This window comes from Eschrichtius robustus, chromosome 12 (genome assembly GCF_028021215.1).
Source record: "Eschrichtius robustus isolate mEscRob2 chromosome 12, mEscRob2.pri, whole genome shotgun sequence".
NCBI classification, from domain to species: domain Eukaryota; kingdom Metazoa; phylum Chordata; class Mammalia; order Artiodactyla; family Eschrichtiidae; genus Eschrichtius; species Eschrichtius robustus.
This window is the reverse complement of record NC_090835.1, coordinates 98,599,568-98,620,864: the sequence shown is the minus strand read 5'-3', so window position 1 is coordinate 98,620,864 and position 21,297 is coordinate 98,599,568. Positions and strand designations below refer to the sequence as shown.

Below are 21,297 nucleotides of genomic sequence, written 5' to 3'. Positions count from 1 at the left end.
CAGGGATAGCAAGAGTCCTATTTGTAACGCTGCAGATGTATGTCGCATTTTGCAATTTACAAAGCATGTCCACATTATCTTGTCAGACCCTCACAGTGACCTGTGGGAGAAGCCCAGAATATATCATCATATTATTATTTCAGAATGAATTAAGACTACATTTGTTGAACTCCTGTTACATATCAAGAACTCTACTGGGTTTTTTTTTTTTTTTGAATTTTTGAATTTTATTTTATTTATTTTTTTATACAGCAGGTTCATATTAGTCATCCATTTTATACACATCAGTGTATACATGTCAATCCCAATCTCCCAGTTCATCCCACCACCACCTACTGGGGGTATTTTACACTCAGGCCCTCTGCTAACTTGTTTGGGGATTTTATAAAATTATAAAAAGGTGCCGTTTGGCGAAATGAATTACACAAAGCTGCCCCTTCTTCTTGGGTGGCTCAAAGCCAGACCTCAGGCTGTATTTCAGCCCACTTATCCCCTTACATGGAGGTGTGTAGACGTTAATCTGTTCACTTCTCATAACAGACCTATAAGGTGGGCAGTGCTCCCTTTCTAGAGATGGGAAAACTGAAGCTCAGGGAGGATAAATGTCTTAGGCGGAGCTACAGGGCTTCTTGGTCTTAGAGCTGAGATTAAACTCCAACTCTGCTGAGTTCTAAGCTCGTGGTGACTTCTCCAGGCCATGGAACCCTCAGCCTGCAGCAGAAGCCTCTAGCCGGCCCCGCGCAGCCCTCAGAGAGCAAAGCACCAGGCTGCCTCTCCTCCAGGAGGCCCTGGGCACTTGTCATTTTGCCGATGGAGGGAGCAGCCTCTTCACAAAGTGGTGGCTCTTAGAGGATGGTTCTCGACTTGATTGTGTACTGAGTCCCCTGGGGACCTTGTCATGATGCAGAGTCTGAGTCGGAAGGTCTGGGCTGGGCCCTGAGACTCTGCATTTCCTCCCAAGAGGTTCTGTCACAGCTTTTAGTCCATGGACCACACTTTCTTTGACTAGCAGACCCTTTGTGTAGGAGAAACTGGTCCCTAAGTTCTACCTTTTCCCGCTGCTCTAAAGGCACGATGAGAAGGAAAACCAGCAAACGTTTATGGAACGTCTACTGTGCACTAGGCCCTGCTGGTGAACAGGTGAGGAAACAGCTGCACCCAGTATGACTTAATTAACACATCAGGTCCACCTACTGCAAATAAACATTAGCAACAAGTCAAGAGAAGTGAAATGGATTAAATCCACTGTCTATGAAATGCTGTGGTAAATGGAAATCGGGGGCCGTGAGAGCTCGGTGGTGAGCTCCTAAACCAACCTTGGGGAGGACGGATGGGCTTCCTGAGGAAGCAGTTCAGTAATGATGAAAATGATAGCAACGAGAATTATAGTTACTGTTTATTGAGGAACCAAGTGTCAGGCACTGTGCAGCCCGGTGTACGTACTTTATCTTATTTAATTTTCACATGAATCCCGTGATCTATTCATTCATCGCCATTTCACAGATTGGAAGACTGAACGTCAAACAGATTAAGCAATTTGCTGATGCTAACAGAGCTAAATGAATGTGATTTTATAGTCTATCTTCTGTTTCTAGCAGGACAAATTTTGGTAATGATGTTGTGCTTCTCCATCCTATAATAACTTGTGGCACTTTCTTAAAGTGTGGTGTCCACCTAGGTCAGAGTGATCTGGAGGCTTATTTACAAAGCAGATCCCTGGGCCTCATGGTAAACCTACTGAATCTGAATCTTTGAAAGTGGGGCCCAGGAATTTGCCTCTCCTGCTGAAGTTGATGGGGAATATGGTCTTCAGTTTTGCTTTGAAGGGTGAGTGCGATTCTGATCATCAGGGAGTAGCAGATAAGGCCGGGAAGAGGGATGAACATGGTTACTGGGAAACCCTGTGTGGAAACTGGCCTAACAGGACGGACCAGAGTGAGAGACACCTGGTGGAGTGGGACAGGGTTGGCCCGGAGTGTTGCCCTTGTACTTGCAGTGTTCGCTGGAGCAAGGAGCCGTTGGGAGACTTCAAGCATGACCTGTGTTGTAGGGAGACGTTTGGTACAGGATGGGGATGGATTAAAGGGCTGGGACCCAGTTGTCAGCACAATCAAAGGAGAGCTGAGGTCCCAGGCCGGTGTAGTGGTCAGAGGGGCAGAGAGCACAGAAGTTTGAGAGGGATAGACAGATAAAGAGCCAGAAACGCAGAATAGCAGATCACATGCGGCTGGTTCCGAATCCTGCTTCCAGATCTGTTATGAGGAACGACTTGGTATTAAGATGTCATAAGAATATAAAAATAGGTCTTGCCAAGGTACTGCCAATCTGAGCTGCCCAGGTTCTCCTCAGTTATCCACATGTTGTAGAAAGATGGGGGCTGCAGAGCTAATTCACTGAAAGTAGAGTTTCACTTGACTTTAACCTTCTTCTTCATTTCCTCTGTTTGTACCAAATCCACTGAGCCAAAAATTATTTGACATGATTCACTTTCCTTCTCTACCCCTATTTAATGGGTGACCATGTGCAGTGAAACAACCAGAAGACAGATGCAGGTAGGAAAGGAGAAAAAGGGGTTCTCCATGAGCCCTGGCATGTCTTTCTTAGAACAATGAAAGGAACCACCTCCACTAAATTGATCCTGTTGGTCATGTCTTCCTTGCCTGTTTTGTTAGAATTCCTGGCAGCCACTTGGTCCATTTTTCTGGTGATGAAGCCAAGTGAGTTTTGCTGTGGAAGTAGTGGCAAGAAATACTGTGTGTGCAGAAAGTTATAGCTTAGCAAGATGGGTGGAATCCATCAGTGTATCACTGACCCTTCTTAGGCAGACAATTCCATGCTGCCCTCCTGGCTCTGCTTTCTTCTGCCCAAGCAAATGAGTCCCTACTGCCTTAGACAGCCAGACCCACAAATGAAGGAGTCGTGGGTTACGGGTCCCTGGATGAAAACCCTAACGCTTCAGGACACATTGTACTTGCTGGGTCTGCGCTATGGCTTCCAAGAGCCACAGGAGTGTACCCTTCAGTAACAGCACCCACACAGGGGTGCTGAGCTTCTGCGTCTCAGCCACTTTGGAATTAGCACTGCCTGCTTTGGTCCTAAACACGGTTACCTTGTGTCCTGTGCTTGGAGGCTCCTAAGGAACAGGATGAGCAGTCGGGGAGGGAGCCTTTGGTTATGACTGGTTCGCACTTTGTTGTTAGGGGAGCAGCCTTCTCAGCCCCCTGGAATTATTAGGCTTTTCTGTATCTCAACTGTAGAATCAGCAGTTTAGTGTCCACATACCCACAACCGCCTGATCCTAAAATTTCCATCAATTTTATGCTCCCTCCTAAGAGTTTCTGTTTCTGAACAACATGTGGATTTATCCCATAGCAGAGCATCACAGCTTCGGCTCATTCTGTCAACATGTTGAGCCTCTTGCTAGGTGAGCTGGGCACTGTACAAGATGCTGAGACTAATGACAAATTATTCACGGTCCTTGCTCTGTGTGGGAGGAGATAGCCGCGTAAACAGGAAGAACGGTACAGTGTCTTCAGAGTCCGGGGCTATCATCTGTAAAAAGTGAGAAGATCGTAGTGTGTACATCACTGGCTTGTTGAGGGGATTAAGCTGGTGAGATAAGAAAAGAAAAGCACTTAGAACACTGTCTGGCTCGTGGTGGCAGGGTGGGCAGTATCTATCACTGTCACCATCATCATCACCATGGTTGTTGGCACTGACCTACCACATGCCCACAGTGGGTCCAATGGCTGCAGAATAGGGGGAGTGATGTAACCCATCAGGAAGGTTCTCAGTGGAGGTAACGTTTGAGCTGAATCTTGAAGGGAGAGTAGGGATTGACCCAGAAGACAAACCAGAGAACTGAGGGCACGTAACCAAGGCTCTGGGGTTTGAAACATCAGGTGGTTTGGGGAACCCAGCAGTTCAGGAGTGAGGGTGGTTACCTGGGGTGATGGGGAGAAAAGACGGCTGATCCAAAGAGAAGGAGGGGCCTGGAGCGCCCTCCCTGGGCTTCTCTGTGAAACAGGAGAGGAAATCTGTGGAGGTGAGGAGCCTCGAGGCCACCAGTGGAGACACAGCAGCCCGTCTGAGCACGTGAGGGACAAAGGCCAGCCAGGGACTTAGCTGAAGAGCGAGACTGAGCGTGGGTCAGCAAGGAAGTAAAACCCACAGGAGGAAAGCAGGACGTGTCACAGGAGAAAAGGAGCTTTTCAGGTGCAACACGCAAGGTTATTTCTAGCTGGGGGAACCAGCACAGACTCTATAGAGATAAAGTGGGGACACAAAGAGGCCTTGATGATGTGTCAGGAAGTTGGGCTTTATTTCCAGGCCATTGGTAGGTTTTAAACTGAAGTGCAACAGGATCAGGTTTGTGCCAAAAGAATGTCATTTTGGCAGGACTGAGGCTGTCAAACTGGAGAAGGCCACACTCAGGCAGATAGCTGGAGAAAAATCGAAGACCTCAGAGACCAAGAGGCAGGAGCCTGCAGTGCTCCCGTCATGGACAGCGGGTGTGAGGTCACACACACGCCCCGCCTGCCGCTGCCCTTCTGGCCCGGCTTCTCCCGGGTGGCCTACAGCCCACAGGACTCAGCCATGGACCCGCAGTCCCCAGGGCTAGGTGACTTTTAAGAATATGAAGTCCAGACAGGGCACTACAAGGTCATCCCAAAGACACCCTGAGGGCTGGTCTGTCTGACCTGGAGCCCCCCTTAATTTGGAGCGTCTCCGGGAAGTTTCAGTGCCACCGTCACGGAACCAAGGGGCGGGGTGGGTGCAGGTGCCATCAGGCCCCCGGAGTGCCTGTCGGAGCCGCCCTACAGTTGGAAGAGCCCACCGTGGATGCCACGTGAGTGGCCGGCCCAGCCAGCATGCTCGTGCCGAGGCCCGGCCCGGGGCATCTGAGCCCCCTCTGTGACCACGAATCTTGTAAAGCACCCTCTCAGGTGGGACGAGCATCCCCACATGAGGGAGTTAAGGTTGGTGGCATTAAAGTCACCTCTGGAGGAAGACACTCTTAGTGGACTTGAGCCCAGGGCTGGCTTCTAATCCTGTGCCTGTTAGAAAGCGCCAGCCGAGAGGGTATTTCCACGTGACGGTGGCACAATTGTCGGCGTCGCGCATGTCCTAGAAAAGGTCTCTTTGAAGGTGCTTGGGTTTCCATGAGCAGAAGAGCGCATTCCCCCTTCCTACTGGCGAGCTTCAAGCCTGGCAGCTGCGTGACACACGCCCCCGGCACCTGGGTCCCTGAGGGCCCTTGGGGGCAGCGTGCTTCGAGCAGGAGGTGAGAGCTGGCGGGTGCCTGTTGAGTAGCGCTCACCTGCCGGTTCTTCGGGTGAAGCATTTCATCTCAGGGGCCCGCCTCCAGGACCACGGTCCCCGGGTGGGCACCTGTGGTGTGCTAGGTTTTTTCTGATGCCCCCAAACTTACATCTGCCTCTCGCCCTCCTTCTGCCGCAGATCCTGGCGCCCCTGTGAAATTGCCTTGTCTGCCAGTGAAGCTGTCGCCTCCGCTACCTCCAAAGAAAGTCATGATCTGTATGCCCATGGGGGGGCCAGACCTCTCCCTGGCGTCCTACGCGGCCCAGAAGAGCGGCCAGCAGGGCGGGGCCCAGCACCACCACACCGTCCTGCCCTCCCAGATCCAGCACCAGCTGCAGTACGGCAGCCTCAGCCAGCACCTCCCTGCCGCCACCGGCTCCCTCCCCATGCACCCCTCGGGCTGCAGGATGATAGATGAACTGAACAAAACACTGGCCATGACCATGCAGAGGCTGGAAAGGTAATGCAGGGAAGGGGCGAGGGCAGGAGAGGAGGGCTCGGCGATCCGACCGCGACCAAGGAGTGGGAAGGCCAGCGCAAGCGAGGGCTCACACCCACTTGGCGGGGTGGGGGTCGGGAAGGGGCGGTGAAGGTAAAATCAGACCAGAATCTGAATGTCAAGGAGAGTATGGAAGAAAAAACCGTTGCCAGTTGCCAAACTATAGAACAGTCACGTTTATCAAAAAGAAAAAGTAGTGCATATGTATACATATGAGTATGCGTGAGTGGGTGGGTGGATAGATAGATAGTACATATTGTGCTTCTGTAGACCTTAACGTGTTTTGGAAGCAGGTGCACATCATCATGTGGTAACCCCTAGGGCAGGGAGATGGGGAGAAAATCTTTTATTTTTATATTTTGTATCTTTCTGTACTGCTTAATTTTTTACTTTGTGTATATTACTTTTATGATGTAAAAAACAATGTGAATGTAGAATAAGAAGAGATGAGAGCTGGCAGGGCGGTGGTGGGAAAACAGAGGGAAAGGTGGAGAGGTACGCCCTCGTTCTTGCCGATGGAGGAAGCGGCAGACATAGTCTGATTGTACGAGTTTGAGCCTCAGATATTTACCAACAACTGGTGAAGTCCCCTCTTTCATCAGAATCTCCCTCCAGTAGCATTGCAGGGAGAACTGCCAAGGGGATTCCAAGGGCAGGCCTCCCCACCAGCCAGGGAGATCTCTCGTGCTGGTTCTGAATCGCTTGCCTGTGTGAGTGTGTGTGTGTGTGTGTGTGCGTGCGCGCGTGCGTTCAAATACCACCTCGCTTGTGCCCAAGAGGTGGCTGAGATTTCCCAATGTGATTCCAACCCAGTCTAGTTAACTGGGTCCTGCAGACCAGATATGAAAACTGCAGCCTGGAAAGCACGCAGCCAATCACCAGGCAGAGAGCCAGGGGCGAGATGGACACAGCCGAGAGCTCTCTGTTGTAGTTTCCTGACTCTCAGTGGCTTTTCCCTCCCTCTGTGTCAGCCAAGTATTCTGTGTTTGGAAAATTAATGACTCCAAGAGAAGTTGTTATCACTAAGAATTCTGACTTGATAGGTTCACGTTAATATCTCCCTTCACTGAAAAAAAAAAAATGTATTTGGCCATTGCCATCATTTTCAACTACTGTTATTGTTAATGAGGACAGTCATAATTTAAAATTTGGATGGCACTTTTTAGTCTATTATTAATACATACCTTTGTTATTATCTTAATCGTCACACCACCCAGGGAGACTTAAGTCAGCAAAGAAACTAAGGAAGGCTGAGTTCCCCAATGCCAGCTACTCAAACTTGGTGCCCATCTGCAGAAATTGTACAGAAATTGAGAGCAAGCTTTTAGATACCTTCATAGCAATTTGACAGGATAATTTTGTGTCTTATGATAAAAAGGGGTTTTATTTGTCATGCATTTTTATTATATTTTTGAAAGCATCAGTTTGTGATGGATTAAAAATTAAAATATGTAAATCAACCAACCGACCAACAAAACTGGTCCCTCCCCATAGACATTTTGACAAGCATTGTCCTAGGGAGTAAGTCAAGGGGCCGAGCCTTTGAGCCTGGATTGTCCTCCTGCAAATCCAGAACTCTTTTGACTATATATAGCACAACTGCTTTCCTAAAGACAGCTAGCAGTGAATGTAATTTACTGCCCTTAACTTCTCCTGTAACCCCCAGTACATTTTTGTATCTCTTCCGGAGGTAATAAGCATCTGAAAAAGATACTCATGAGAGCATATTAGTAGGGCATTGCTAAATACATTTGCACCTAAAACATGCCATTTAAAGTTTCCATTGAAAGTACTAACCAATAAGTTACGTGATATTCCTCAGTTCAGTAATTTCCGTGTGTATTTATAGAATATTTCAGTCGAGTGTAGACCAGTGAATAGGTCTGTTGGACCTACACTGGATCAGGTTCTTTATTAAAATTAATCAAAGAGAGCAAATGGGGAAGGAAAGGAGATATTGGGATATTACAGGTGGAGGAGATTGGAAGAAGGGCAGCATGGTCTTGGCAGCTGAGCCACGGCAATCTCCTGTGCTTTGTGTCACCCCCAGACCCTCCTTACCTCCTGTCTCCCTCCCCACCAACCCTAGGCCAAGGCATAGCGTTGTTCTGGTGGGCCAGCCAGGACACAGGGAATTAATGCCTACATCATCAAGAGAGCCCTACAGAGAAAGCGAGGTCTTCTTGCCAAACAAAGACTGAGAATGTTTCTGAGGATCCACGTTGTCTTCCAGGAGTCCTGGAAGGATCTGGGAGCAGAACAGGGTCATGGGCCACCTTTCAGTTTAGTGCAGCAACTGCCACTGTCTCCAGTGATGTCACCTTTCTTTTTACTACCTGGAAATTCTCCCTCCTACCTGTCAACATGATTTCACTCTTGTTCTGACCAAGTTTCATCCAGAAAGGATGATTTCTTTTTTCTCCTGACAATTTCCAGTGACCCCAAAAAGCACTGCAAGAAGAAAGGAACATTACTGAATGCATAGGCATTCTGCCCGCAAAGAACCTGGGATCTCATAGAACGTTCGTACCCTACAGGGTGTTAGTCCAAACCTATGGTCTCATCCCGGTGAAACGTTGTAGGTAATGCAAAAATCGAATGATGAATTTAACAGCATGAATGCCTGACTTTGGACTATAAATTTGAATAAATAGTCATCTTGTAATTGAAAGGGACCTTTAAGACCATCGAGGCAGCCAGCCTGCTGCCTGTTGTAGCCTTTCTGACGATTTGTCCTCTGGTCTCTGTGGGAATGGGACCCTCCCTAGGTTCCAAGATAGCCTGCCCCACTGTCCAGAAGGTCTGATTACTATGAAGTTCTTTCTTATGTTAAGTGAAAAGTGTTACTTACTGTAATCCCTTGTCCCAGTCTTATTTCTAATCTTCCTTTCCTGTGAGAGGCTTTCAAATCTTTAAAAATAGTTACTGTTCCCTTTATCTAGTGGCTTCTCTCTTTCAGGCTGATAATCCCAAGTTCATGGAATCGTCTGCTGAGACGGTTTTTAGATCCTTTACCATCTTGTTCGTGCTCTCCCAAGATTACTCTAAATCTGTTTTGACTTGTATGAAGAAGTTCTTAACTGTTAACCTAACCTGAACCTACTTAATGACATTGAAAAATCACATTCGTTAGTTAACAGTGCTGGCTCGCCAGGTTTGGGGGGAAGGAGGGAACTAGAGACCAGCTTCCGTGTTTATCAAAGTCACTAGGCAGCATGGCCAATCTGGAGGCAGCCCCTGCATCGTGGCTGAGTACATGGGCTCCAGAATCTAATTGCCAGGGTTTCAGTCTCAGAGATACCACTTCTTTTTTGCCTGTGATTCCTCATTCTTTAAAACAGGGATAGTAATAACACCACCAACCTCGTCAGGGTTGTTTGTGAGGAACAAGTGACAATCTACATCAGTCGTCTTATTACATGGCATACAGTTAGGTGTCCAATAAATGATAGTGAATGTTAAGCAGAATTCTTCAGCACACAGAATTGACCTTCAGTTCCCCTAAAAGGCATATTGCAAACAGATTTGATCCAATCTTGTTGGAAATTTCATGTCGGTTTCCTGGAATTAGATCATCTTCATTTATTTTCTCTTCACTGATGAGTCACATCTTTTTTGGAGGTGACTCCACAGGGGTGGCCCTAGGGCCTCCTTCCACAGCAGCGTGGTTGCCTCTCAGGGCCACCCCTTCTGTCCTGGTCCTCTTTCTTCAACAGCGACTCGGGCTTGAGCCTGGTGAGAACCCTCACTCTTAGCTGCTTTTTCTCCACCAAGGAGAGAGATTGAGCCCATCCCAGAAGAAGAGCTGGGAAGCATGGGGGTGTGGTATGAGAGCCCTCTCCCCTGCTGCTGCAAACCAGTGTTCTTCCCTTGCCCGTTTGGTGACGGAGAGATGATGCTGGGACATGTAATGTACCTGCCCAGTAAGTTGGGGAAAGAGGACAGTCAGTAAGCATGGCTCTGCTCAGAGCTCCTAATCTGGCCCTTGGGAGCCAGGAGCAGGTCAAAGCCTCTAGGAATCCAGGCCCTGGCAACAACCCTGGCACTGCTGGAGGTGGGAGGGAGCCCGACTTCTGTGTCTCTTTCCCTCCCCTCCCTGCCAAGTGTTCTGCGAGCTCCTTATCCTCAGAATCTTCTGAGCTTGCTGCCCTACTGGGTGGAGACAGGGTCCAAAGAAGAAAGGAGGATGTGTAAGAGGCAACCCTTCTTCGTCCTCCGGGGTAAATGAGCTTGACTTGCTACAAGTGGAGAGAACAGAGGCCTCTGATTTTTAGTTTCCATTAAACTATCAGAGAAATATATTTTTACGTCTTTGATATGTCTGTACAATCCATTCCCTCTGCCCTGAAGCCTGAGTGAGCACATGAAAAAGCTCTGAATGTGTCCCGTTCAAAGGCATTAGTCAATTAAATGATTAAAACTTGAAAAAAAATATATTATTCAATTTTTTTTTGTTTTTTTAATTATTAGCACCTTTAATTATTATTATTTATTTATTTATTTATTTTTTTGGCTGTGTTGGGTCTTCGTTTCTGTGCGAGGGCTTTCTCTAGTTGCGGCGAGCGGGGTCCACTCTTCGTTGCGGTGCGCGGGCCTCTCACTATCGCGGCCTCTCTTGTTGCGGAGCACAGGCTCCAGACGCGCAGGCTCAGTAGCTGTGGCTCACGGGCCCAGTTGCTCCGCGGCATGTGGGATCTTCCGAGACCAGGGCTCGAACCCGTGTCCTCTGCATTGGCAGGCAGACTCTCAACCACTGCGCCACCAGGGAAGCCCCAGTGTTTATTTTTAATGTCTGCAGTCAGCTCTGTGGTCTAGGTGGCATCCATCCTGGAATTCAGACTGAAAATCCTGATCAGACACTACTTTTCTTTCCCATCTTAATTCAGTTGATCAGTTCTGTGTGCCCTGGTTTCCATCTGAGTAAAATGAAGGTGGGGTGTGTACACATGTGGACCCTGAAAGAATTCTAGGAAGAGTCTTAAGGGAATGCACTTTAGACAAGTCTTTCCCTTCTCAATGATAGGCGACTTCATGCTTGCAGTGGCTCGTGCCGGAAGTCTCGGGGTCACCCCTGACACCTTTCTTTCTCTCGAACCCTGTGGCTGATGGGTCAGCAGGTCCTAAGAGGTCTGCCTTGAGAATCTGTCTAGGCTGGGCAACCTCCCACCTGCTCCTGCCGCCCCGTGGTCTTAGCCCCCATGGTCCCTCACCTGGTTTGCTGGGTCCCTCCTACCTGGTCTGCTGCTTCCACTCCTGCCCCCTCAGTCTGTCCTGAACATGACAGTCAAAGAGGTGAGGTTTAACGAGAATCTGATCAGGACTATATTCATTCGCTAGGGTCGCCATAGCAAAGTACCACAGACTGTGGGGCTTAAACAGCAGGAATTTACTGTCTCACAGTTCTGGGGGCTGCAAGTGCACAGTCAAGGTGCTGTCAGGGCTGGTTTCTCTTGAGGCCGCTCTCCTGGGCTTGCAGACGGCCGTCTTCTCCCTCTGTCCTCCCACAGTCTCTCCTCTGCATGTCTGTGTCCTCATCTCCTGCTCTGATAAAAACACTAGTCATTTGGTTAGGACCCACCCTACTGACCTCATTTTAACTGAATTACTCCTTTAACGTAGTCACCTCTGAATACAGTCACATTTTGAGGTGCTGGGGATTAGGATTTAAGCATGAATTGGGCGGGAGTGGAGTTCAGTCCATAACAACATGCACAAACGCTCCTTGGCTTTCTGGCTCACAGAGAGTAAAAAGCAAAGTCCTTGCCTCAGCCCAGAAGCCCACCACGGCCTGGGCCCCTGTCGGCCCCATGACTACATCTGCTGTTCTCCACGTTGCTACTCTCTCCTACCACAAGGCCTGGACGTGCTAGGCATCCTCCTGACAAAGGGCCTTTGTGTTGGCTGTTCCCTCAGTTGAGACTGCTCTTCCCTCTAGTATCCTAAAGTCTCCCTCCCTCACCTTCCTTGGGTCTCTAGTCACCTCCTCAGTGAAGCCCTCCCTGATTGCTCTATTTCAAATCACAACTCTCCTCCCAGCACAGCCTATTCCCCAGTCCCCCTTTGTTTTTTCGTACATTTTTCACCATCTAACATTCTACGTTTGCCTTTTACTTTCCTTGTTGCTCTTCTTACCTAGTAGAACATACAGTCTGCAAGGGTGAGAACCACTTTGAATGAATGAATGAATGAACGAATGAATGAAGAATGAATGTAGAGCCCCTAGTAGCTGCTATGGTATTTCCTTATTATTAACCCACTTTGTCCTGATGGATATTTAGGTTGCTTCTGCTGTTCTTTTTCACTTTTGAGCTTTGAGTTCTCACAAGACACACATTATGTAAATATTAAGTGGTGTTGATGGTGGGGCAACCATGTCTTTAACCTTTTGTATTAATTTTGCTCATGATCCTAAAATTTTTGAATGGTTCCCTTTGTCTGGAATTCACCCCATTTTGCAAAGAAAAATTCTGCTTATTTTTCAAGACTTTATTAAAATACCACGTCCTCTTGTGATCGCTTCTCAGATTCCCAGAGGAAGCTCCGCCTGCACATCCTGTTGTACACACTGCGTCCTGTTGTGCGTTCCTTGGTGTGTTCTCTGTTAGATGCGGGCAGGAGCCATCCTTGCCTTCCCACTCGACTCCCGCCCCCGCCCCCAGTTCATCACAGGACCCATGATATAGGAAATATTCAGTAAACATTTCTTAAATGAATTTTATCAAAAGTTCTTATGATCTTTGAAATAGAAAGGTATTTTAATCTGTGAGCATTATTAATGCTTTTTTTGATCCAGTTCTATTGAGATATAATCGACATCCAGCGCTGTATAAGTTTAAGGTGCACAGCATAATGATTTGACTTACATACGTCATGAAACGATGACCACAGTAAGTAGAGGGAGCACCTGTCATCTCATATGGGTACAAAATGAAAGAGAGAAAATATTATTTTCCTTGTGATGAGAACTCTTAGGATTTACTCTCTTAAGAAACTTTTATGTAGAACATACAGCAGTGTTCATTATATTAATCATGTGGTACATGACATCCCTAGTACTTGTTTATCTTATAACTGGAAGTTTGTACCTTTTGACTGTATAAAGATATAATATTATTATCGACTATATTCCCCGCGCTGTACATTTCATCTCCATGACCCATTTATTTCGTTCCTGGAAGTTTGTACCCCTTAATTTCCCTCACCTGTTTCACTCATTCCCCCACCCCTTCCTCTCTAATGTTTTATTGGAGACTCCCTTAATGATGGAAATAGGCTCTAGCAGTGGGTACCCTCCTGATCCCATTGCTGAGTTGTGCCCACTTTGTTTTGCTTTTGCAGATATTAGAAGCAAAGAAAAAAGTTCATCCTTTAAAGTTAAACCTAGGTCTTTGCTTGTTGTAATGTCAAACTAGAGTTGAAGATGCTGTAACTTTGATTGTGAACTTTTCCCACTGAAGTTCACTGTTCCTTCATTTAATCCTCTTGCAGCATAGCCAGCATATATGATAAAGTTGGGGAAAACGATCGTCTGTAGCTCCTCCAGCAAATTGCTGAGTTGTAGAGATTTATCATTGATCGTTCAGCATCCTTGGACTGAAACTAAAATTAACTTTCAGATTTTTACAGCAAGGTCTGGAAGATGGGAACAACCAGGTGAAGGGGCAGAAGGAGAATGAGGGGGACACCCTAGGCAGAGTAGAGGAGGGTGTGTATTAGATAGTAAAGCAGGTAAGGCCACATGGAAAGAATAATTGAAACCTCTGGGTTTAAACTAAAAAAGCCAAGGATTGAGTCTGTGTCACTTATCACTTAGGTATATCAACAGCCAATTGATATTTTTAATGTGTTTTATTTTTCACCCACTGGGTTTTGGTTTAGTATCATACATTTAATTCTAGAGAGAGAAATTTACTTCCTACATATGAGCCTTAAAAGTGGACAAATAAATTACAGTTCTGATAAACTCATTCTTCTTCTACCTTTTCCTATCCCAGAATCCCTGAACAGTTAGATTAGGAAAGCTCTGACATTTGCCAGGAGAAAATTTAATCCCAGGAGAAAATTTCATGCAGTCTCTGAGGCTAAGGATTTATACACCTTGAGTGAAAAACAGGCCCAGCGAAGAAAAAGGAAAGTATCGGTGTTTCCTTAGCAACCGGAAGATCAATCAACAATTTTTTACCGAGCACCTTTTCTGAATGGGGCTCTGTGCTTGGCACTGGGGATATAGCAGTGAACAAAATATAGAGGGTGCTGCCCTCGGCGTGGCTTAGAGTCTGCTGGGAGTGTGACCTGGGCGAGTCAGTACCAGCGAGGGAGCTGGGGGGAGGGGAGAGCACAGCAGGAGGTCAGCTGGTAGGTGGGCTTCTCTGGAGAGCTGCATTTAAACTGAAATCTCAAAGATAGAAAGAACCGGGAGAAGACGGAGAAAAGGAATGAGAGAATATTCTAGGCAGATTAGAGGAAGGAATGATACACTGTCTCCAAACGGGTGATGAGATTTTTAGATAGAAAAGGCAGGAAGTTGACAGTTATTCTCCAGCTTTTTAGAGGGCCAATTATAGAGAACGAGAGAAATGACAGAAGGTTGTAATCTGATGTAAGGAAGAGCCTGGGAACCATTGGAGAGAATACAAGAGATCTTTTAAAAAAATCAGGCTAGCAGCTGTCCCAAATGGTTTACTTGTAGACTTCATAAAGAAAAACCCTACAGGTGAGATTGTCTGCTAATGTCCTGTCCAACCCTGTAACTCCATGTCAGTAATATTGAAGCTATCTCTAATGTGACTGTTTTTAGAAATAGAACCGTTTTACCTCTCCTGGGAAGTTAGCTGTACATCGGTGTTAATACAGATAGTCCAGACCAACAATGGTCAACCAGAACCAGAAAGGCTTCCAGAACCATCTTGAACTCTTGGCAACACTTACTGAGTACTGCTTACATTAGCTAGAGATTAAATTACTGCCTGTCAAGATTATTGAAAAAGGAACAATTTCAGCATTGGACAGAAGAAATTGAAATCAGTAGCCCCGCAAACCCCTTCAATCTTTATTAATTCTGTTATTCCATAATTATCTTTAGACTTTTCAAAGATGACAGTTCGCTTATAATCTTAGTATAAAAACATTTTGGGGTGACAGTTACTTTATGTGGCCTCCAGGGTCACAGGAAAGTCTAAAGAATGATTCTCGGTCCTGAACTAGATGGTCCCTGGGGTTTCTCTAGCTTTAACAGTCTGACGTAATTACCGCGTCGGTTTATGTCAGTGTTTCCACCTGCAAATCAGTGTTCATGATGATGAGCAACTGTGCCTCGGTACCGGAGCAGAAATGAACCTCTGAATACCTAAATGTTATTTGCTTGTGAAATGGCATTTATTTGAAGAAGTTCGGTATTTTGTTCATCGTATAGCAAATGGCATGCATTTTCAAATGAAATGTGTTTCCAGGGAAAGATTCTCTTTCTTATACTGATGACCATCTCTTCAAAATCTCCTCCAATTCTGGTGAGACATTTGTCCCTGACCCTTTGAGGCCAGAGTTATCAATCTCTTACTTTAGGTCGGTACTTTGACTTTACAGCATGTACTTATCATCTGTAAATGGCTGCATGTAGATGTTGTTTTGCAATTTAACTGCTGCTTTAAGCGGCAGAATGAGATTTCAGAGCAAGGTAATGTCACCCTGAGCAAGACAGATCCCCCCCTGCAAGGCTGGTGAGCCACCTGGTCAGAAGAAGGTTAAAATGAGACTAGATGAACCACTGACATCTTTCAAAGTCTTAAGAGGATAAAAAAGGAAATGTATTTTTATAAGAGAGAATCTGCCCCTGAATTCCTATGTGTACATCAATAGAAACCCTGCCCTTGCTTAATGAATAAGTATAGATGCTTTGATCTTCTTGGAAACCCTTGTCCAAAAAGATTTTGCAGCCCACAAATATTTAAAAAGCTAGGGAATTCCCTGGTGGTCCAGTGGTTAAGACTTCTTGCTTCCACTGCAGGGGGCCTGGGTTTGATCCCTGGTCAAGGAACTAAGATCCTGCATGCCACGTGGCACGGCCAAAAAAAATGTTAAAAAGCGAAAGGAAGTGTTTCGCAATGTGGTATCAATGTTAACTTCTCGGTTTTGACAAATATACCATGGTCATGAAAGATGTTGACATTAGGGGAAGCTGGCTTAAAGGTATATGGGAATTATCTGTGCTTTCTTTGCAACTCTTCTGTAAACCTAAAATTATTACAAAATAAAAAATTATTACAAAACAACCCCCCCAAAAAAAACCAAAAAGAGAAAAAAAAATAAAGGAAGTGTTTTAATAAACTAGTGGGTAATATCCATAATGAATGGTTTCTGATAAATTGCTGGTGTTTAAGTACATCCTTTGCTAAAACAGCAACTACCAACATTGACGTTTACAAAGCATTATCCTCTGATCTTGTAGCAGCCTGTGAGGTAGGTAGAAAGGTTTCTCCATTTACCTGATGAAGAACCAAAAGAGCAAGATGCTTAACTAGTGAGTGGCCCATCTGGGACCCAAACATGGTCCTCAGTCCACATCATGCCCACATCCAGCCAAGCATGACCTAGGACACTGGCTGATGTCGAGGGACAAAGTCATGTGGAAAAGCCACCACTGTTTGGTTACTCCATCAGAAATGGAGATTGCTGTTGGTGAGATTCTGGGTGTCTTATGGTTTTATTCATCACATCCTGACCCCAGACACTATTTCAGAAATGTGGGTCATTGGTCCCTGGAAGGACAGACAAAGGGATGGGAATGATCTAATTTACATTCATTACCATGGCTGGAAAAAAAAGAAGCTCAAAACACATCCTCCACTCAGGGAAGCTCAGTCCCCTGGTCTATCTATAGAACGGCATCATTTCCTGCTGACTAAAGGCCAACAAAAAAAACAAAGGCTCCAATGTTGAGTTTCTTATCTCAGAAGGCTGTGATGAAACGTACAATGTGTGCCTGCTTTCCTAAAATGAAGCTGATTAACTGTTTTCTTGGGTGTCAGAGGTTACTTCCGTCGTTTTCCAGCCGCAGGCACTGCAATTTGTAGCATAATTTCTCACACGTTTTTGGGCTCCGAGAAGAAAACGTCTGACTGTTCCCTCTCCTTTCTGAAAACTCTCTTTATAACTCTGTGCAGTCAGAATGACAAAAGCTGTTCCTGTTTAATTTCATTTTCAGCATCATATTGGAGGGTAATAAATTTTCTCTGTCTTTTCAAGAGATTATTGTCTTCTTTCTTTTTTTTTTTAACAATAGTTGCAGTTGAAATCATATGCGGGAAAGCAGTATCCCTTTATGACACGTTTTTCTTTAAAAATGGTGGTGAAGTGGTTCCCATGTATTTTCAAGGAAGATGAAGGATTTATAATAGGAATTTTTAATTTCGAAACCTGCCCCTGATTTCCTAGGAGAGTATCAAAGGTGCTTGATAATGGGTAATCCCGTGCCCAGGGATGGGTCACAATGCTCCACTCTGCATCTACCTATTGTCATGTGATGGAGATACAGTGATGATTATAAAGCTCCCGTGAAAGGGAGCCAACTGTTTAATGACCCTGAGTTGCTGTAGATGTCTTGCATTCATTTCTTGATGAATTATTAAAAATAAGCTGCCTCTCCCTCACCAGTAATGAACAGGAAAGGTAAAACAGTCTCTTAATTTTCAAAGTCTAGGGATTTCTTATAAACATGTGACTGTTTAAATGATAGGAAAATGCAGTGAAGGGGGATGGGAACCTGAGGGGTGCCATTGTATTCTCAATTTATGTCTCTCCTACTTGGTTTAGTAGAGTCAAAAAGGAGAGTTGAATTTAAAAAAAAAAAAAAAAAAAGACTTGAGTTTTCCAAAAATGAGACTCATTAAATGTTATTCTTGATGGAGACAGGACCAAGGAGAGAGGATACAGCTTTTCACTTCCCTGACATGTCATGGGGACATAGTAAAGGCAAAGAGAGTTTGAAATGAGTGCTTTTTACTGATTTAGGACTGGCATTTTACTCTCAAACTTTCTGAATCCTATTTTTGTCTGTCTCTTATAAATAGCAGGCCTCCTGTTTTAGGTAAACTTCTGTTTGTTCTTCCTGGTTTATTCATTTTTTTTATGAAGGAAGATATTCAGGCACTTCCATCCTCTGGGGAGAAAGCAGGACAGAACAAAGTTGACATCCTCACAAACTTACCTTTCAGTGGAGGAGACGGACAGATGATACACCAATGAATATATTATATGCTGTGTATATACATCTATACACTGAAGAAAATATAAAGCAGGGGCGTGGGCATCACTTATGATGGTGATACCTTTCTATCCTCGAGGAACTACGTTGTTAATGTGGCCACAATAAACCCATTGCATCCCTTCTTCTTCTTGTTGATGACACACCATTATGCAAGACTAGATTATCCAGCTTGGTGATTATTCTCCCCCAGTCTCTCTTGTATCCTGTTCTCTCTGCAGCCTACTCACCCCCAGCCATGGGCTACTCACACAAACACGGTTGTGCCACCCAAGTCAGGAGTCCAAACCTGTCTCGGTGTCCCATCATAGCCTCCAACCTTGAGGCTCTTCCCAGCAAAATTCATAGCAAAAAAGGAGTTGAGTTCTGTGAACATCTGTTGTCCTTGCTTTTTGTTTTACGATAATTATTATATTCCATGTTTTTTTAAAATGTGTGGTGCCAATTGCATTTCATAGTCAGCATGTCCATGTACAAGAAAATAGCGGCCTCGAGGGTTCTTTGGGAGAAGGCAGTGTGGTTAATGGAAAGGGCACAGGCCCTGGAGGGAGAAAACCCACTTCCACGTCCCTGTTGTTACCACAACTGAGTGATCACTTATTTCCTCAGAAATGTAACGTCCTCATCCATAAAATCAAGATAACAACAATACCCTTCCTAACTTTGCAAGTTTTTGGAAGATTAAATGAGATAATGAACATTTACGAAGTACTTTGATAGGACCCATAAAGGATCCTATGTGTTAACTATCGTTGCTGTTTTGAAAGATGGCCTGCTCCTTTGTCCTGATTTGTGGAGCCCCCTGGTGTATTTAATTACTAGAATGGAAATATTCCAACAGGGTGCAACTGGCCAACATCTTGTGAATGTTATGGAACGCTCTCAGGTTTTTGAATGTTCATCCCTATTTCATTTCTCAGGAAAATTACATCATTTGGAGCGACCCAGATGGGGAACAGAATCTCGTCTTTCCTCCCCCCGCCCCCCCCCACTCCGGCGGACAACAGTTTAGGACCTTTGGTGTTAATTTAAATTTATCGTAGAATGTCATACAAGAAGAAACCTTCTAGATCTTATCCAGCCCAACTACCTCACCTTACAAAGCAGCCTAACTCTGGACAGTCTTAACTGAAGTGGCCTGAGAGCGTAGAGTTAGGAAATGTGCTGACATTAAGCTGTCTCTGTTACGTTCTGTACTCACACCGTCCTGGGATGGAAGGCATACGGGTACCCTGGCATTCTTCCTTGCACAGATCTCTGTGCCTTATCTCTTTGGATTTTCTTCTTAAGAAGAACTCTAGATCACTATTTCCACAGCTTTAATTCTCCTTTCATAGGATATTTTCCCTACACAGCAAGACTATCTAAGGGTCAGGGATAATAATTTATTGAACTAGAAGATGGTAAGTATATTATGGCCTACTCTGATTCCTAGAGACTTCAAATATTCGATTGACTTTTCCATCAGTTCCCAAAATGTGCACAAAAACAGGGCTGAGATACGAAGAGAATTAATAATCAGGCTCCGTCTTTGAAAGGCTTACAGTCCATGGGGGCAGGGGGGTAAATGCTTAGATGTGTGATTGTAACGTAACGTGACAGATGCTGTAACGGAGGTGGGCGTGGAAGCTGTGGAAGCACAGAGAAGGGACTGTTTTCCACTGAAAAATCAGAAAAGGCTGCTCAAAAGAAATGACATCGGAGCTGTCGTTGAGGGTGGGTGGACTGCTCCAATCAAACTCTGAGGGGCTATTTCTGAGGTGGGGGGATGGCAGGAAAGCTCACAACGTGCTTGGGAAGCGACAGGTGGCCTGGTGGCTGGAACACCGGGTGCGCGGTAAAGAATCGTAACAGATCAGATGGGGAGGAATTATGGGGCCAGATGGCGAGGTGCTCCCTAGTCCATTCCAAAGAGGGTGAGGTTTATCCAGTTGACAATGAGACCCTTCAAAGGTCTTTTAATTGGAATTATATGACCGGAACTGTTTGACAGCAGTAGAGAGACGACTGGGTGGTGGTGAGGAGGAGAGAAGGTTCTGGAAAAAGAGTAAGTTTTGAAGCCATTTCAGGGCTCTGCTTCTGTCCAGATGACACCAGTACGAGCTCAGGCTCTACAGCCCCTACTGCCTGAGTTCAGTAATGCCTGCCCTCCTCTCGCTGTCACCGTGGCTGCGTGCCTCATTTTTCCTCTCTAAAGTGGAGGGTAGCAGTAGTACCTGTCTAATAGGGTGGTGGTCGTTAGGCTTAAATGAATCCCTCCCTGGCACTATGTGAGCATTTAAAGTGTTAGCTCTTTTCACCATTATGTGCAGTGATCCAGGAAGAGTTAGGGAGGCGCCGCCTAGGAGGTCAGGAGGAGGGGCTCCACGTTTCCCTGCGGCTTTAATTCCTGCTCCCCCACCTGCAAGAGGAACAGTGACCACAGCCCCCATGCGATGAGATCCGTTTGAATTCCAAGCCAACTCAGTGCTTAATCTCCGAAGAGTTTTTTTTTTTTTTAAGTCTTTATTGAATTTGTTACAATATTGCTTCTGTTTTATGTTTTGGTTTCTCGGTGGGGAGGCATGTGGGATCTTAGCTCCCTGACCAGGGATCGAAACCCGCACCCCATGCATTGGAAGGCAAAGTCTTAACCACTGGACCGCCAGGGAAGTCCCTCCGAAGAGCTTTGACGTGAATGGTCTAGAATAGATCTGATTATGTGAGTCAGCTTTTCCTCGGGGACTTGGACAGGTACTCTGGAAGATGCGGTGACTCTTTGGGGCCACCGGAGTGTCATTTTGTACATCATTAATCTGGGCCGCATAATGAGAAAAGCTGCTTCCCTCGAGTTGGTTTGAAGCTCTTGCATTAATGGGGTAGCTGCTCAGGGACTAGAGCAGCGGCACAGATGACATGCTCAGTGGAACTGTCATGGTGTCAGATCATCGGTACCGCCCCCAGAGCACCAACCTGAGACACAGCAGGTCAGGAACTGAGGAGATGAGATCTGGGCAGTTCATCCTTCAGCAAATCCTGCAGATTCCTGAGAGTTAATACCCAAGTTGCGTGAGAAGAGACTCAGGTGGTACAACTCTGAAGATGCAGCAGGTGGCAAAGCTGTCGTGCATACTCTAGGCCAGTGGTTCCCAAATGGGCAGTTTTGCCCCCCAGAGGACATTGGGCAATATCTGGTGATATTTTGGGTTGTCACCACTGGAGGAGATGCCACTAGCAT

At 45.8% G+C, this 21,297-nt stretch overlaps 1 protein-coding gene across 1 annotated transcript in view; it reads left to right on the top strand.

The window, feature by feature from the left end:
- PHACTR1 (phosphatase and actin regulator 1) overlaps positions 1–21,297 on the top strand; it is a 531,606-nt gene that overhangs the window by 463,011 nt on the left and 47,298 nt on the right. The window contains exon 7 of the mRNA XM_068557521.1: positions 5,461–5,782. Coding sequence (XP_068413622.1) covers positions 5,461–5,782 — 322 coding nt within the window. The remainder of the gene's footprint in view (positions 1–5,460; positions 5,783–21,297) is intronic.